This window comes from Seriola lalandi, unplaced genomic scaffold (genome assembly GCF_002814215.2).
Source record: "Seriola lalandi dorsalis isolate HSWRI2012SDOR001 ecotype SW California unplaced genomic scaffold, Sedor1 jcf7180002054476, whole genome shotgun sequence".
NCBI lineage: Eukaryota > Metazoa > Chordata > Actinopteri > Carangiformes > Carangidae > Seriola > Seriola lalandi.
In genome coordinates this window covers 2,295,582-2,314,938 of record NW_019525029.1, presented here as the reverse complement: position 1 = coordinate 2,314,938, position 19,357 = coordinate 2,295,582, and the positions used below count along the sequence as shown (strand labels likewise).

The 19,357-nt window shown below is 42.5% G+C and overlaps 2 protein-coding genes across 2 annotated transcripts; one reads left to right on the top strand and one right to left on the bottom strand.

The window, feature by feature from the left end:
• The first annotated feature begins 796 nt into the window (after positions 1-796).
• On the top strand, positions 797-3,753 carry hey1 (hes-related family bHLH transcription factor with YRPW motif 1). The gene is made up of 5 exons (XM_023412069.2): positions 797-982; positions 1,145-1,220; positions 1,336-1,419; positions 1,554-1,635; positions 1,990-3,753. The coding sequence occupies exons 1-5, from the start codon at positions 897-899 to the stop codon at positions 2,658-2,660; spliced, it is 999 nt and encodes a 332-aa protein (XP_023267837.1). The 5' UTR covers positions 797-896; the 3' UTR covers positions 2,661-3,753.
• Positions 3,754-6,667: 2,914 nt separating this feature from the next.
• stmn2b (stathmin 2b) lies at positions 6,668-17,121 on the bottom strand. Its single transcript, XM_023412349.2, has 5 exons — positions 16,950-17,121; positions 10,916-11,011; positions 10,635-10,807; positions 9,817-10,008; positions 6,668-8,486 (listed from the first exon to the last, which is right to left on the bottom strand). The coding sequence occupies exons 1-5, from the start codon at positions 16,966-16,968 to the stop codon at positions 8,427-8,429; spliced, it is 540 nt and encodes a 179-aa protein (XP_023268117.1). The 5' UTR covers positions 16,969-17,121; the 3' UTR covers positions 6,668-8,426.
• Between the last annotated feature and the right edge of the window lie 2,236 nt (positions 17,122-19,357).

Sequence of the window (19,357 nt, the reverse complement as noted above, 5' to 3'; positions counted from 1 at the left end):
AGGGAGGGAGGAAGGGTGGTGGTGGGGGGGCAGTCACGGACCGAAAGTCCATTGGACCGCTGTCAAAGTTTCTCCGAAGATCCTCTATGGTTTGGAAGATCAGTCACTCAAAACCATAAACGAAAAGTCAACCAAGTATTAAGACATTTAAAAATTCGAGAGTGAAAGTTCATGACCTCGGAAACGGTAACTACGCTAGTTGTCAAAACGGTCTAATACGTGGTCCACGCAGTGGCTGCAGTTTTTTTTTTTTTTTATCGTAGTAGGCAGCATGATCTTCCTCAGCAGGTGGAGCCCTCTCAGCTGCTGCTTCAAGGGCCATCAATCATTCTTAAATCTCAATATTTGCACCAAGACAAAACAAGAAGTCCTGAAAATGCTCGAAAAAGATGAAGAATGATAGAAAACTCCAGGACAGCTGCAGAGTGGACCCTGTGATTGTGTCAAAAACTTTTTTTGTTTAAATTATCACAGAACAAAACAACATTTCTGTAGGCTAGGTGTAGTGTGTTTAGGTCTCAATAAAATGATGTTTTCATGTTGAGGTACACGAAGCCAAACCTCAATGACATGTAGCTACACTTTTAAATTAAATCACTTCCAAGGCCTCCAGAAATACCCACAGAGTGAGATGTCTCTGGTTTTTCCTCCTCTCAGACTTGTCAAAGCGCACTTGGATGTGCTTGGGCCAACTGTGCTGTCAGTCAAACCCACGGCCGGTCTGTGATTGGGTGGAATTGTCCCAGTCCCCGCCCCTGTTGGCCGGGAGCAGCGTTGAAATGACACCGTGGGAAAGCTGCGCGCTTCAAACGGAGGCGCTCTGGGCAAACCTGGACAGACGCACGTCTGGCAGACAAGGACAAGCACACTGAAGGACTATTGTGGACGATTCAAAAATGAAAAGGAATCACGACTTTAGCTCCTCGGACAGCGAGCTGGATGAGACTATTGAAGTGGAGAAGGAGAGCGCAGATGAGAATGGGTAAGTTTAAAGTTGATTTGCTTTTATGTGATTCAGGTTAGTGGATCGCGGAAGTGGACAGAACGGTTGTAAAAATATCTAGACTTTTTACTTATTTTAAACTTAAAAAAAAAAAAACTGTCAAGAGTACGATTGACCCCTCACTGTTTCATCTCCATTAAGGAATATGAGCTCCCCTCTCGGATCCATGTCTCCCACTACATCAACTCAGGTGCAGGCGAGGAAAAGACGTCGAGGAGTAAGTGAATCTTATATAGAAATACATCTGTGCAGTTGGAAGTCTTGTGAATGATGTCTCCAGATTTTTTCACATTTCTGCGAATAACTAAATGACGTGTGTTCTGTCTCTTCAGATCATTGAGAAACGGCGCCGGGACAGGATCAACAACAGTCTGAGCGAGCTCCGCAGGCTGGTCCCCAGCGCCTACGAGAAACAGGTAAGAAACAACAAAGCTCTAACATCACTTATAGCCTACACAGTTCCAAAACGACACGAAAGTACTTTGTTCATTTATGTTCTTTCGGTTTATTTATATGTAAACTGCTCCTATTTGTCTCCCCCACATTGAAGGGCTCAGCCAAACTGGAGAAAGCAGAGATTTTGCAGATGACTGTTGATCATCTGAAGATGCTTCATGCTGCTGGAGGCAAAGGTAAATGTCTGGAATTCATTGACAGTTACAGAAAAACACCTTTCACTTGTTGCATTATCACACTGAGGGCAAAAACTGGACATCAAATACAATGTTTAGTTTCCTTGAAAAATTAATAAATACATTTATAAAGGAGAAAATAAGGAAAATGTTAAGATTGAATATTAAAATTTTTCCAACAGACCTGGCAAATAAAATCTGTTTTATTTTGACTGGTTATTTACTCTCTCACACTTCTAAAGCCAAGGGAGCATTGATTCATGTCAGACAAAGCTCCCTCAGCTCCAGACAAACTTGTTTTTGCAGATCAGCTGACGTATGAACTAACCAGCTGTCTTCTTGCGCTGCCCTCAGGTTACTTTGACGCCCATGCCCTGGCAATGGACTACCGTGGTTTGGGCTTCAGGGAGTGTCTGGCTGAGACGGCCCGCTATCTGAGTATAATCGAAGGCTTGGACAGCACAGACCCTCTGCGGATCCGTCTGGTCTCCCACCTGAACAACTACGCCAGTCAGCGGGAGGCTCACTCTGGCCTGAGTCACCTGGCTTGGGGTTCTGCATTTGGATCTCCCCCTGCACACCTCACCCACCCCCTCCTCCTCCAGCACCAACAGGGGGCAGCTTTGGCACCTTTACCCCGCAGCGCCACTAGCAGCCCACAGACTCCTCTGTCGTCTGCATCCACTTCATCCACGTCTTCCTCCTCCTCCTCGTCAGCATCCTCGTCGGCTGCAGAGACTCACGTCCCAGGCAGGCGCAGCACCAGCGCCACCCCCCACTCAGACCAAGGCCCGATCCGGGTCCCCCCAACGACTGCCACTCCTACCACCGTCCTGCACCCCGCCTTGGTTCCCTCGTCAGCGTCCAAGCTCTCCCCTCCTCTCCTCTCCTCCCTGTCGGCGTTCCCCTTCCCCTTCAGTGCCTTCCCCATCATCTCCCCCACCACCACCATCAGCCCCCCAGCCCCAACATCCAGTGTGGGGAAACCCTACAGACCCTGGGGTATGGAGATAGGAGCTTTCTGACTGAAGTGAGCACCTCAACACAATCTACATATAGACTCAACTCACTACCCAGCTGAGCTGGACTTTCAAGGACAAGACTTTTTATTTTCCCTGCTATGAAAGTACTATTTTTTCTATGATGTTGACATCCCACAGAGGATATACCTAGCTATAGGATTTCTATTTTCTTGCTAACGTATTGTGTTTTGTATAGAAGAGAAAACAGTGAGGAGGGAGACCACGACTAAAAAGCAGCAAGAGTGATTTATTGTGTTGATTGGTCTGTGTTCCTGCCCACCCCTTTAGAAGTTTTCACCCACTGTTGTCAGCCTATCAGGAATGGCTTTTCCAGATGGTAAAGCAGTTGCCGTCCGTCAAGTTCCTGGGTGAAACTGTCCCCCCTTTGTTTTCCCCCTGAGCTGAATCACCCAGTGTTGATGCCCTGGTTACACAGAGAGGGTGGTGTGAAAGGAGGGCTCGAAGTGGTGGAGAGTCACCCCCTTTTTACAGCATTTTATGGGGTGGAATAACCGAAACCAGGTGTTTGTTTGACTAAATACTGGGAACAGAAGTTAGCTACCAGCTTGGTTGAAATAAACTTAACCGTGATTTACCCACAACCTCTTGATGTTCATATGGTGCTCTATTGTTTAAGCTTACTTCCTCAAGTTATGCTTCCTCTCTACAGTAAATTTTGTCTTTAACAATCCAAGCTTCACATATGTTTTACCAGTTTTTACCAGCTTTTCTAGTTTTTTCTCATGTAAATGGTGTTTTTATGACCTTGTCTCTTGTGTTTGCTCAGCAGAGCAGCATTGTCAATCAGTATTTACCAAGAGGGAGTCATGCTTTATCCATTAAAGCAGTTTCAGTGAAACAAGGACACACTGTTCAGTTTTTTTTAATCATTATTGTCTTTAGAAACATTTAGAAATTCCAACTCATCGTTTCCCCCTGATATTTGTGGTTCTCCTGATAAACCTCACTGTGAGTTTGTATATTTTATGGTTGTACAAAACACAAGCGAGCACTGACAAGTCAGATTTTCAGCTTCTCAAAGTTGTTGCTGGTGGTAATGACAACTTCCCTGTAATAAAAGACTTCTGATACGTCACCTGTGGCTTTATCAGTGTGTTTTTATGTGTGCATCTGCATGTCTGTTTGTTCAAAAAGTGCGCATGGGTATGAGTGTATTTCTGTGTCCATGTACCGTATGTGCCTGCTGTTGTTTTCATGTGTGTATGTTTGTGTATGTGTGTATGTGTGTGTGTACGCTTGCAGTACGTGGCGACGCCTGGTATCAGATGAGGCTGCTTGTTTCTCTCAGCAGCCCTCTGTGTGTGCACAGGAAACCATTAACAAGGAGGGGATATCCTGGACAATAGCAGCCCGGCTGGCCCCATGCGCTCCGTGGGAACTAGAGGAGGAGGAAAGAGGGAGGGAGGGAAGGTTGGAAGAGGATGAAGAAGGAAAGGAAGGAGTGATTGAGCATAGAGTAGGAGATGGAGGGAAGAGAGAAAAAGAAGAGGGAGGCCAAAGGAGAGAGCAGGAGAGAGGGACTGAGAAACTGTGAGAAAGGAAGTGTGCAGAGAACAGTTTTGTCTCTTTGCCATCGTTTCAGCTTGCACCAGCTGCACCTTCTGTTCTCAGCTCCTACACGCCGTCTCTTCGTCTGCTGGACCAAAATTTCACTCACTCGCCAAAATGTCCCTCCCTCTTTCATCTGTTTGTCTCTGTCTTTCCCCTTTGATCTCTTTCGCCATTCCCCTGGACCTTTCCTCTATTACTGAGGATGATGCAGGGCCAGGTAGTGATGTAAGCTTCACTGCAGCCAAGACCCCAAGGTCAATCACATTTTCAGTGAAGACAACTTGTCTTTTGTCTCCCCCAACTGGTCATAAGTGGTACTTCAACTTTGGATATTGTGGAACAGGAAAACTGAAGGTCCATAGAAGTATGTTAAGTAAAAGTAGCGGTAACTCAATGTAACAACACTCAATATTAAATTTACTTAAATGTATGAATAATGCACAATGGCACATATACAGTATATGTATATTTTCACTGGATTATTATTATTGTTAGGTGGAGCTTTATTCTATAATTTTATTCACTGTTGTGTTTTTAATCTTTTATAAACTGGTCATACTGTATGTTTTGTATAGAAAATTAATAACTTGTAACTATAGCTTTTACATAAATGTAGTGGATTAAAAAGTACTGAAATGTGGTGAAGTAGAAGAATAGTAGATAGATAATAGAGTGTTCTAATCAAAAAGATGCCACCCTGTAAATGTGATTAAATGGCTGCATACTATTTGCAGTCGAAATTATTTGTGAAATAATAAGTTGATTTTTGATAGATCACTCAACTGAGTGAAAATTAATCAAGAGTAATTGTGATATTTTATTAATTTTGTAAGTCATTTATCACAAGGATTCACTGGTTAAAGAGTGTTTTTGTAATTTTCCGATCACTTTGAATGTGTCTGTTTCACAACAGATATTTTGACTTGTCATAGCAGGGGAAAGCACAGATGTAATTAATACCATAACAGCGGCTCTCTCAGCCAAAACAGTCAGCCATCGTCAACAATGGCAAGTGTCCTGAAAAGAGCTAAATAAATTGTGCCATGAAAAAGGTTTAAGGGGACCTATTATGGCCATTTTTAGTATTTATCATTTGATACTTGGTGTCAACTAAAATAGATGTAGGCTACATGCTTCAGTGTTCTGAAGACATTATTTTTCTTTTTTTTCTGTACATTTTATACTGTACTCTATGCACTCTGTTTAAAATACTCTGTTTGGGCTCAGGGCTCTTTAAGGCACCCCTCCTCCCCCTGAAGGGGCAACTACCATGGCAACGATAAGTTCCGCATGTCTTGTGTAAACAAACGGTTGTGGCGGTTTCGGTTGTGCCTTATAGTTTTGAGCAAGGGTCCGGTTTTGAACCGGAAGAAGATATACCTGATCCACCTTCACAAGCTGGACTGGAGCAGAAAACAAGCGTACCCACCGTCCCGCAGCCGGAAGGAGGAAGAAATATGACCAGCGCTGTGAATGAAGATGCTGCCTGCAAATACTTTGGGACTATATTCATAACTTGGAATACTTTTATGCAAGACCCGTTTGATTTTTTTTTATGTGTGGAAACTTCCGGACTAAGGCAATATAAATAATGGAGGATCAGACAGACAGGCCACAGGTAGGGAGTCTCCACCACTTCATCTCCTGCTGGCTTATGATGGTAAATCTGAATGAATTAAACTAGTGCATATAGTTACTGAAAAATTATTGATAATTTATCTGAGCTAATGAGGTACAGCATGTCAATACTGACAAACGTTTAAGCATTTATATCTTTGCTATGCTGCTTCTTACTAAGGTGATCAGGTTGCGGTAATTGAGAACATCGCTTCTGCGGCATGGCTACAAAACTAAAGAAAAGTCTTTATTATAAGTAAGGCCCTGTGCCTTATGTGGGGGCGTGCCAGGTTTGCAGGTGGGCAGCACCAAGAGATGTATTGACTTCAACAGGATCAGGAAGGAATGTTTTGACCCCCAACGAGGCGTTTCATACAAAAGAGAAAATTTTCAGAGTTACTCCCTTTGGTGTAAACTTTGATCATTGTGACTCTGTAGACCATTTACATGCACAAAAACCTATGTAACACACTATAAGTAAGGAAAAACTCAGAAAAGCACTATAGGTCCTCTTCAATTGAATCATTTTTTAAAGTTGTTAATTTAAAGATTTAAACTTGGGCCCTGGGGGATTATAATGAGCATGTTTCATTGTTTTCTGATGTTTCTTTTACAGATCAAATGAATAAATAATTAATCATTAAAAAGAGACATTAATCTTTAATGAAACAATCATTAGTTTCATCCCTATAATATGGTAACTTGTGCCTCAATATAATCTGATATATTGTTAAAGGTACTGTATATATTTGTCAAGTTTGTCAAGTAAATCAAGTGGCACTACGTGAACAGTATGTGAAAGAAGCCACTCTCCAGACAAGTTTCATTCACTGAACCCCAAATCTTTATTAACCACTGCTTGCTCACAAAGATATATGTGGAGAGGGGGGAAACACACAAATGGACAGAGGAAAGAGAGAGAGAGGCAGGCAGGATAGTCACTGTCTGTGGTGAACAGTTGTTACACACTGTGACGGTGTTGGTTTATACTTCACATGGCACAAACGTTCAGTTATCGACCCGCCCTTTCTGAAATACACACACACACACTCACACACACACCTATGGGCCAACCGTGCGTGTGTGACCGACAGGGTTCAACCTCAGGCTTCAACACCCCTGGTTACTCTGGTACTTTAATACACTCATATACACCTTTACAGATGGAAATACTGTGTTCATGAATCGTTGTTGCAGTGATACCTGTTATGGCTTAAATATCTTTCTTGTGCCAGCCTTTCAGTGGCATTGACAGTGTCTTGGAGTGAAGTGCAATGATTCCAGTAGGTGCTGATGATCTTGAGCACTACTCTAGCCTCTATGAAATGGAGGAAGGTGGAACTTATTTGTATTTTCTCCAGTGTAAGATTCACAGTAACAAGTCTGATCTCAGGTGAAGTATTTTGCACTTTCTTAGGATGCACTTTAACTTCAGTTGTGTTATATATTACAGTAATATGTGATTGGAACGTGATTGGAAGTTTGTTTTTGAGGAATATAAGAGGCCCGCCATTGGTCAGGGATGTTATTTGAGCTTTCCGGTGCCAGATGGACAGAGTTTAGCGAGCTCCTCCTGAGCTCTGTGCTGTGATTGGCTAAATGCCTGCCCATGTGGAGAGCGTGTGAGTGAGTGCTTCTACAGTATGTATATACGTGGAGAGATGAAGAGGCTGCAGACGGAGGGAAGGAGGATGAGGATGGGCTCATTAAATGCTATAGTGTTCTCCTGTGGTACAGTCACCATCTACCTCACAGGAGTGGATGTGCAGCGACGGCTTGCGGTCCCCACAAAAACGCAAACTGTCCCCTTTCCTTCTGCCAACTTTCCTGCACACATCCCTCGCTAATTGGAACATTGGCATAAACTGGATGGAAAATCACCAAACACAAATCCAATTTTTGCTTCCAGATCTGGGGGGTCAAATGAGTAAGTGCCCACTAGAAGGGACGAGGGAAGGGAGCCAGGATGCAACGCTTGTGAGGACGCAAGCAGTCACAGCAAACATCAGCTAGCTGGCAAACTCACAACAAACACCTAAGCCTGTTACCACACAAGAGAAAAAAAAGATTCTCAGGCTGAAATGAACAAACATAAAAAAACATGAAAATGAACAAATTATTACATCCATATATATGCAGGGAGAGGAAACTTATATATAAAAATGGCACACTGCAATCAATACTTTTGCTGCTTGTATCGTACTGTATATAACAAAAAAAGAAGTATTTACAAAAAACCAATACCCACTGTCACTTGTCAATTTGATTTTTCTTCTCATTTGAAACAAGAGCAAAAACATTCTTTTTTTGGGAAGAGTGGGCGGGAGACATTAATTTTCTTTTTTTTTTTTGTAAATCATTTTCGCTTTTTTGTTTTCCACCCCCAACCCCGTTTGAACCTCCCACTGTCTCGGGGTGGTGTCTCAGGCTGTGGTAGTTTCATAGTAGTATGGGGGGAGTATGGCGTAGGTGGGGAAATGTGGGATAAGGTGGTGGGAGGGGGGAGGGGTGTTCCTCAGGGTCAGGGGTGGTGATGGGGGGGTGGGGTTTGAGGTGGGACGTAGAACCAGTTGGGGTTTCTCACGCTGTCAACTCTTCTTTCAACTCCTTGTTCCTGCGCACCTCCTGAGCATGCCTCTCCTGGCAAAAACACAAAGACACACATTGAGGATGTCATGTTTTTTTTTTTACTGCTGCCGGCCCTCTCCTGACGTTTTTTTCTTGCTCACTGCACCATTTCTCTTCTTTGACCTTTGCAGTGACGAATTCCTTCATTTTCTTTTTCTGCCTGTCGTCCTGTCCACCCCGAAGCTCCTCTCTCTTCTTCTTCCTCTTCCTCTCTCCCACCCTCCAGGCACTGGACTGCACCAAACCCCTAATTGATAGCAGATGTATCGGCCCTCCTTACCCTTGTCTTTCTCATCTTCATTTCATCATTTTTTTTTCTATCATTCCTGTGTCACTTTTTCAAAATGTCCCTTACTCTCCTCCCACCTGTCCCCCATCTTCATCAGATGGTTTAACCATATCACTCCTTAAGGTCAAATTTAGCCTAGTTAAAACTACACATTACAAAATAAAAAAGTGTTTTACCACACAAACTATTTCTATTAAATCCACTGTAACTGTTGCGTGAGTAGCTAACTGAACCAACAAAGAGAGTCGACATATCCGACTAAACATTTGATCAAAATACTGGTTAATAATTATGTGAAGTTGGAAGATTTTAATTCAATTTAACAAACAATATCTCCTTCAGATTACAAAACATCAGATGAAATGACTGATTAAAAAATGTCAGTTATTTTAGCATAATTGGATATTTCCCTCTCATTCTAAATGGCATGAATACCACTAACTGATTTGGTCCAATACAAAAGTCATACATTTACAAAGGATTGTCAGTTAAGTTGTATTGTTTGGCTCTCTAAATTGGTTATTAGGAGGTTATGTTACAGTTTGCGATGTTAAAAACACCTGATTTATAAAATTGCTAGTTTAAAACTTGTAAGAATTTAGACACAGACACTAGTACTGGATTTACAAGTAGCTGGTGCCACTCATCCAGGGCTGTAGCACCACTGAGGACACTGATATCACACTGATGTGACACAGTATATTTTTCAGGACCTTGGTGGGTTTAGTAATCTTGAGGGAGTTTACATTCTATAATTAAAAGTTAAATCACCTACTGGATATTTCATAGTTGTTGTATAATTGTTGTATAAGACAAACAACTAATGATATGTAAAGAGGTTTTTTTTATTGCACCACCAGAATTTTAATTTGTTGTGAGTTAAATGGCTTTAAAATAGAATTTAGACTGTACTAAATTAAGAAACATAATTTAACAGTTAACTAATTGAATAAAAATGTAAATATTATTTGGACTTTCGTGTTGGGTCAAAATCGTATGGGGAAATGGGATTTGGATTTATATCCTCAGTAAATCTAAAGTCTTGCTCCTCACCTTCTCCTGCAGGCGCTCCATTATGGCAGCCAGGTAGGCCATCCGGTTCTCCTCGATCTGCTCCATCTTCAGCTGGAGCTTCTCCTCAGCCATGCGGCTGAAGTTGCTGTTCTCCTCCATGGCCTTCAGCAGCACGTCACGCTCGTGCTCCCGTTTCTCAGCCAGGGCCCGAAGTACCTGCGCCTCCTGGGACTGGAGGAGGAAGAGGAGGAGGAGGACGAGGGGCAGGCAGCAGAGAGAATGAGTCAGGGAGAAAGGTGTCGATAGCGAGACAGTGATTTACCAAAATACTATTCATCGATTTTTCCTAAAATTGAAGCATGAGTCAGAGGTGGTTCAACACATTAAATATATGGATGTAACAGAATTTCTCTCCTTACCATCCTCATCCTCTCACGGCATGTACTACAATTTATATAATATACTGTATGTTCAACCTACAGTACTGGACATCTGGTGTTCTCTGTTATTGATTGGGTGATTGATTTGTTGGTGGGCTGCTGGATTTGTCAGCTGGGGGACTGACTGTATTGACGTTCGAATCAATGATATGCAGGAATTAGCCAGTGTCGGGTTAGATTTTTCGTGGCAGTTGCAGTAGTCGATGTGACGCACGATTGACCAAACAACCAGACATCAAACTAGGTGTCAAGGGAAGTCAAGTATTCCAGTAATATTGTGTAAACGTGGAAGGTCATAATGGTTGTGTTTTGGTATCACAGAAAGGTTGATTACAGATTTCGTGGCTCTTGGCCCTTACTGAAACAAAGTGACATGTGGCAGCTGGGTACAATGAAAATAATTGGAAACATCCTTACTCTCCTCCGGTCCTCAGCTGCCTCCAGTTTCTTCTGGATGTCCTCCAGGGAAATGTCCCTCTTTGGGGGGTTGGTGATGCAGTGGGCAGCATCAGACACGGGGGAGGACGGCTTCAGGATGACCTCAAAGGCCTGGCCTGAGGCTCGCTTGTTAATGGGCTTTATGTCCATGTCTGCATGTGTGCGTGCACATCAATGAGAAACAAATAAAGAAAGCCTCAGTATGACTTTTCATTCAAGCATGTTTCATAAAGAAGATGAAAAGTCCGATTGCCACGTACCGTCAAAGTCACCCATGATGTTTTTTCGGGTCTCAGGGTACAGACAAGAGCAGATGAGAGAGAGAACTGAAATCTCCTTCATCTTCTCTTTGTAAGCTGAGGGAATAAATTGAAATACGACTGTGTGTTAGTTTGTTGCACACAAACAGCTGCGTGTAAACCAGCGCAACTGCTAACGTACATGTTCAAAGATGAGACATCATTAACCCACTAACATACAAAAATATGAAACATCATTAACCTACTTCCACCTCCACAGGAGGTCCTTGATCAAGATTTTTAGAGGAATATTTATTCATCACATTCCCCCCCCCAAAAAAACGCCTCATCAAAGGATGTCTGGTGGAGCTGAACTGCCTTAGGTTTTGTGGAGATTTTGTGGCCTTTGTTTTCACTGCACCACGAGGGGAGCAGGATGGTTGTGTCCTTACTTGGCCTAATTTCCCCACCAGCCAAGATGCTGCCGTCCCTACAGGATTCTCCACACATCATTAGCTATGCTTTTCATTTCGGCCTATTATTTATTAACGTAGCCAGACCAACGCCCTATTGCCTCTCAGCCATTCTCTGGCTAACTCCTAAAAAACATCAGAGATTAGTTTTACGCTTTTCAGGTAATTTGAAAAGCAAAGAGGGTTTAGGTTGGATGCTGCGACAGTCTTTGGGCTGTTTCTTATCATCTTTGTCTGTGGCTTATGTATACAGGCTATTAGCCAAGGGTTTAGCTTATCAGCATAACACAGCAATATGACTGTCCATCCCATGGTCCATTTATGGTCCAAAAAGTTAATAACACTGAATCAAAGCTGGCACCAAAAATCATACTGGCTGTATTTGGCAACCTGCTCAATAGGGCGGGACAAAATGTTCCAAAGGGCAGACAGAAAAAAAAGGAAACGAAAAGAACAACCAACCTTGTCTCACCTTGATTTTTTTATTCCTGTGAATTTGGCTGCTACTACTTTGTAATGTGAGCCTCAATTCCCTGCAGGGAGAACGGCAAAAATATCTGCAACACGCTGCAGCTTGTGAAATGTTTTGCTTTTGTACATGGCTGATGTGTTCTATCAAGGTACCCTGCCTCATGGTGCAGATTTGCATGCCAACTGTCATAGTATGGCATAATTCATCACCCAGAGCACACAAGGCCCTCAGGGCTGAAATGTGCCACACTGATTCATGATTTGCAGAAAGCTTACAGCTGCAAAGCCAGAAATGAGATTTACTGTGAAAGAGCCTCTCCATGGTGGGGTACAGTGTTCAGTGTGATTGATCCAAATCCTCTTCCTTACTCTTATTCCCCGCTCACTCCCTCTTCTTCTTCTCCTCTCTGTGTCTCACTTTCTGCCCTGCAGACTGGCAGACGCCACAGTAATGTGATCAACTCTCAGATGTAGCTCGCACTACTCTCTGATGCCCTTGTTAACCCCTTCCCTGAGGAGGTAGCGGGAGAGGGTGAGAGCATGGAAGAAAGGAGAGAGGGGTTGAGTAGGAAAGGAGATAATGGTGGAGTTTGGTAGAGAAACAGAAGAGTAAGAGATATTTCTCAGATGAAAGAACTGTTGACGACAAAAGAGCGGGTGGAGGAAGATGGAGAGAGAGGGAGGGAACGCTTGGATATTTGGGTGGGGCTGATTATCATGCTAACACCTTTCTGATATAAACAGAAAACACAGACATGAGGATTAAGAACCAGGACAAGGGGGCAACTCCCAGAGGGACTTGCAGCCGCCATGAACTGCCCCCAGGACTGCCTAATGGAAGCAGCCACCTCAGGTGGATGGCACTTTAATTTGTAATTAGTGGACCGCACCATTTCTGCTGACAAGAGGGGGAGAGGAGAGCTTTTGGAGGGTTGTCACACGCTCATTAGGTGCTGTGTATATGTCAAGACCCCAGCAGCCATTTTCTCCCACACACACCCCCACTTGACAGCTCAAGACTCAAACAGTTAACAATTCAGTGGAGCATGTAATTTGGGTTAAGTGCTTACGGAGCAGATCAGCAGAGATTCTTGTTTAGTGGTTGCCAAGTTCTGGTTGCAGCTTTTTCTGTGCTGAACTATGTTTTTTTTCTTCTTCTTTTTTTAAATGACTGTGCAGATTATCTGTCTGCTGATTTAGTAGTTGATAAATTGAATTGTTGATTTGTTGCTTTGTTTAGTTTTTTTTTTAGGTGAGTGTTGTAAGTTTGGTTTTTACCATCTATCAGAGTAAATTTGATTTCTTTATCTTGGAAGATAAGCACTCACTGTGAGTTTAAACTGAGCTGTAGCTTTCTAACTCACAACCTCTGAGATATTGCTTTTATATCCATAATCAAAAAAATATGAGATTCTCCGCTGTGAAAAAAATATGATATTGCAAGTTTATTACCCCTGAGAGAAAATATCTTTTTCTTCTGTAATGGCTGTGGTAATAAGCTCATTCCCTGTGGATGAGACTCATAAAAATGATAAATGATCCTGGATGACATCCTTTGCAATTCCACAGCAGGAAAAGTCCAAATACGTCTGTTCAGAAATGTTGTCTGAGTTTTAGGCCGGGTGTTTTTTTTTCTCCATATGAGAATATGAGCTGAAACAAACTAACGCCAGACAGGGATGACACCACTTTAAAGCTTCTACCCTATTCAAGCAGGCTGGTTTCAACCAGTCAGCTCTGCATCCTCGCTCTCAGAGAGCTGCTCCTCCTGTCCCGACCACAGACACGCAGCCAGCAAACTGCACTTCCTCTTTCAATCCATCAGCCGAAGAGCACAGATCATCAATATCTACTGTACCTCCTCCCCCGCAAGCATCCCTCTTCCCCAGCACCTTCTGCATCCCCCAAGCCCCCGATTCATCTGTTGCTGATGTATCCTCCCTCTCAGTCCCATCCTCTCCGTCTTACTCTATTTTTCTATTTTTCTCCCACACACTGCATCTCTTAAGAGCTTCAATTCTGCATTAGCACAAACCACCACACCTCTGTTTGGTACTTTTCTTGCCTTATTTCTCTCAACCACACTCTTCCTCCCTGCCTTCATCTTGTCTTAAAAACGCCACCATTATAAAAAATTTAAACCGAGAATGGGGCTTGAAGAATAGAGTTACTTTGGGCGAAAAGGCACAAAGTGAAAAAAAAAAATTGAAAGGCACTGTTGAAAAGGCTATGAGCAAACTGCCTGTTAAGACCAACCCACAAAATATGACCCTGTGCAGTACAGCATTTATTGCCCTCCTCGGATCTATAGCTCAAGAGCAGTGTGGGCTTGGCATCCGCGTTAGGCGCATGCAGGCCCTTTACTGCAGGGCCACCCGACAACAATATAATCACGAAATTATGAAGGTATTACTGGAACAAAATTGGCTATTAAATGAAATGTAATGGCACCCAGATGATCAAGGGCAGGTTCAGGCATTCGATTCGAAAGTGGTGGGCCTGTAGTATGATTCTGCAAAACCCTACCCTGTATCCGCCCAAAGAGCTCAGGGCTGCAACTGAAGATCATTTCCTATTAATTGATCATTCTTTTGGTTCATAAAATGTCTAAAACACCCATCACAGTTTCCCAAAGCTCAATGTTGCGTCTTCAAATGTCTTATTTTGTTTGACAATCAGTCCAGAAATCCAAAGATATTCAGTTTATTATCACATAAGACATAAGACAACCAATCTTTGCTTGAAAAACGACTTAAATGATTAAGCAATGTCAGAATCATTGCCTGTTAAATTTCTGTTTATCGACTAATCAACCAGCTGTAGATCACTATATTCAAATTGCAGAATGATATTGCGTCACAAAATATTAAAAGCGCAAATATGTTCCGGCCAAATATCTAAGGCGAACAGGTCACAGTGTGAGATGTATAAAATAACCCAAATTTGCCAAACTAGGATGCTGAAATGTCTGAACTGTCTTACCCAGATGTTGATTTTCACCCATGACAAACAGACTATGAGCATATGGCGTTACCATCACTGCTGGATTCATGTCACCGCTTCCTCTCAGCCTCTTTAAGAGCAACAGTCATCTGAACCAGTAATGAGGGTGTGCTGCATTGATCGATGGGACTCGGTAATAAATCAGGATGAATTATGAGACTTTCAAGCTTTACGCATATGGCCCATAATGACAATAGTGATAGAGATGTTGAGATGAGAAATATAGCTGGATTTGGACTATGACTATTTGCTTATAATATATGGTATTATTGTCCAAGTAGCTTCTGTTTCTGTGCACAAAGGAATTGATTTTAGGGCACCAGCTGAATGACCACACCTAATTGGATATGACAAGACTGCATGATAAGGATCAGGAAAAGTGCTTAGAGGTCTTAATGCACACGGGAGTGGTTCTGAGGGCTAGTTTGTTTGGGGGAATAGCTGATCCATTTTGTAGCGCAGAGCCCTTAGGACGTCTGTATTTAATACTATCCTCAAATCTCCCCAAAAAGAATGAAAAGAAAAACTCACAAATAACCATATACACAATGGTATTTATTCTGCCTTATAGTCCCTAAACACAGCAGTAAATGTTCATTTACCCATGAATCTTGAGGTATTTTTGCTTGTCCATCTCAGGAGTGGAAGTAGAATTAAATTGATTGATGATGATTCTAAAATATCAAGTGCGCTATCGTTTGTGTAAATAAAATGCACGGAACCTGAATGAACTCAACGACCTGCTGAGTGCTGACTGGCATGATGACTGCTTTCTCCCTGAGTGTCTGCTCCTGCCCATCCCATTCTGCCTGTCCACAGCTCAAATCATGGAGGAGGAGGAGGAGGAGGAGGAGGAATGAGGAGGAGGAGGAGGAGAGGGGAATAAATATAACAGTCAGGGTTTAGATGCCGGTGTCCAGACACCATGCCTTACCCTTATCCTTACTGCTGTCTGTCTGCGTGCCCCTCCACCCATCAAGTGCCCAGTCAACCAGAAAACAAATAGACTATCCCCTTGACTGGACACTACACCTCTTAAAACAAACACACACACACTTTCCTATATGGTTAGCCTTTTGGCTTCTTTTTCATAAAGCCTGCAGGTCACAGCTAGTGTTTATAGGCCTGCACAGTTCGTGCCTTGATATGGAAATTCATGGGCTGACAAAAAATACAAGGCCTTCCATCTGCCATAACATGCAATCTCATTTTATTTCTCCATATATTGCGACCAAATGCTGTAAACCCCCAATTGTGGCCTGATAATAATGCAGTTATTGAACATAATAGGCCACATTTACAGTCAATAACCGTCCTAACAGGATTGGAGGCTGATATTCCTGAGACGACATTCATTTTCATCGCCGGTCATAAATTCTTCCCTCGACTGCAAAGCAATTCTGGATAAGGATGCTCTGTTCTGCTCGTTTTCTCTCTCTCTCTTTCCCCTCTCTCTCTCTCTTTCTCTCTCATCCATGCCTTTAGCGGTCACCCACAAAAATCAGTTCAATTGGCTTTTACAGAACAGCTACATAAGATGGCCCAGTTTTGATGAGGAGATTTGTCACGGTGAGATATCTCCCACCCTGGAGAGCGGCTGGCTGGCTTTGAAGGGGAGCGGAGATGTTGGGTGGGGTCGCTGGCGCTGCATTATGCTGCACGGCTCTGAGTCAGGCTGTGAGGGGCAGGTGCGGCAGGCAGGCATCGACAAAATGCTGCTGTGAGGGGGGAAAACATCGCCTTTCATGTGTTGATATGGATTCATTCTATTTATTCCGCTGGCTTTAAAGTGGATTTAAAAAAAAAATATGCGTCACTCATAATGGCAAACTGAATCCTAAACTACCTCATTCCGATCAGCACTCATTTGTACGTAGGAAAATAAACTCTTTTTTTATGAGATTGAAGAAGAAAATGCTGCTTCATTTTTGCAAAACTTCATTTTTTTCGAAGTGACTTGCAAAGGAGTTTGGCCGCTCCCTCTCAGCAACCCTGCATCCTTTTGTGCCATGGGTGTCGCCACAGCCTCTCAGCATCCTCAAACCTGCGAAGCCGCTATCTCAGAAAAAAACACACAAAAAACACACAATATCAAGTGCAAAACTCACCGATTGCGGTCTTAGCCATGTCTGTACGGTGGTGCCGGGGCGGGTTGACCGGAGGAGTGTGCGTCGGTTTCTGGATGCTGTATCTCGGGTGGAGGGACTGCTGGTAAGGCACTGAGTCAGCAGAGACTGGGGCTGCTGGTGCGCCTGGTGGTCTGGAATGAGCTGCGTGAAGTCTGCGGGAAATAACTAGATCAAGAGCGGAAGTCTGCAGACATAGCTTTCAGAATAAAAGCCAAAAACGTGCCATCATGAGTACGTGCAGTGACACAGTTAAATGTAAGGAACAGCATAATTACCTACTTTAATATGATGTAGAGCTGCAACCGTTTGTTGATTAGATGACTGAAAATTGATCTGCAGTCATTTTGATAATTGATTGCTTTAGTAATTTTTTAAGCAAAAATGGCAAACCAATGGCAAAATTAGTCACTTTGGGTCTTAGATGATTGGTTGGATGAAACTACAACTTTATGAATAGGCTACATCACCCTGAGATGTGATAATTACAATATAAATGTTTGACATTTTATTGATCAAACATTTAATCGATTAACAGAGCAGTTTTGTTGTGAAGTCACTAAACCTCAAGTCCAAGTCGAGTCTTAAGTCCCCAGTGTCAGAGTTCAAGTCCAAGTCACCAAAAATCAGTCCTGAAAATCAGGACTCGAGTTGGACTCAAGTCCGAGCTCTGGACTCAAGTAGCCTACTTCAACATTAGTATAGGGGAAGTCTAGTTGAAGTATAGGATACGGTAAACACACAACTTTAGGGTTTTTGGTGAGGTTGGGTTATGTTGAATTAAGGTGGCTTTCTTCAAGATACTTCAGGGATCTTGCAGTGGGAAAACGGGCTAAATCAGTGCCCTGTGATTTAAACTCCTTCTCAAACCACTAATCCAATGGCTGCTCCTCACTGATTGTAATTTATTTGTTTGATTATCATGGTCCTTGGTTTTACAGTAAAGCACTTTGTAACATTCTCTTTGACATATATTCTATTTAAATGAAGGTTTACTTAGTTTTGATATATAATGTCATCCAATAATGTTATTCTCTAAAACACACCCAAGCACTAGGCCTACACTAGTGCACCATCGTTTAAAATGCTTTATTTTGAAGTTAACGAGAGGAAGTCTTAACTTACGCGCTGATTGGCTTGACACTGGCTCGGTAATGAGCGTTTATGTGCCTCTTAGATTATACTGGGTACCATAGTCCCTTGACGCGCCTCTCCTAGCAAAAGCCCTGACAAATCCAATGTCCCCTTATACTGGAGAGTTCAGGCTCTGCTTTGAAGGCTAACATGGTGGGTGTTTCCCTCTTTGTTTCTCTGGCGATGGCCAGGTAAAGAAACTCTGTCCATGGTGCTGAAAGAGGACGAATTCTTGAAAGGATAACATTTAGATTTAAGATACTTTACTATTATTATTAGAATATATATTTTAACATTTAGTTTTGATAGTTCTTTCTAGTCATGTAAAATGATGCCATTTCGAAGAATTCGGCTGAAGCAGTATAACCAGTTGCCCAGTCTTTATATAGTCCATGTGATGACCCCTAAATCCTAAAGCCTCCTATAAGATCCATCCACACAGTCCACGGGTCGAATCATTACAGGTCTCACCTCCTAAATGCAGAAAATACTGATGGTCAAATCATAGCCCCCATACCAAATAAATGGGTGGAATCATGAAAGGAACAATCACTAGATGGCGCCAAATCTCAACCCATAGGAACTAGAGGAATGTACAGTATGGCTTCAGAGAAACTGTTTTACAACATATAGTCTTGTTCAATTAATTTCACCAGCTTTCAGCCTATTTTAACAACTTGCCCGTTTTAACATTTTACAACTTACTTTAACAACTGAATCCATGCATGATTTCCAACTGTTGGACTGAGTAAACAACACAAAGTACCACACTAGTCCACTCCAACTCATGCCACATGCTCAAACATCCTTTGTTTGCATAGATAACACAGCAGTTACGTTGCTTCTGTTTATTTAAAACTTTACACAGATGTCAGGAGAGGCTAGAGATCTTATGAATGGTCATTGATTAACCATGACATAGCTTTTAGTTGTGGTTTGTAATTATGCTGCAGATTCAAATAGAACTGAAGTAGGTCATCTAAGATAATTCAAGGTGAAAGAGTTGCAAGGGGGAAAAACTGTATTTACATGTATGACACTTTTCAAAAACAAATTACAAAGTTCTTCACATAAAAAACTGGAGCTAATTTAATGTAAGCATTAATATGTTATTAATAACAAACTGCTACACCAGTTTCTCACGTCTCATTGGCTGGCTCGCGGATCGTGGCCATATCACAGTAGAACACCTGTGTGACCGCATCACCTCTCAAAGGTAAATTAATCCGCGGCCCACTGGTAATGCCGTTAATATG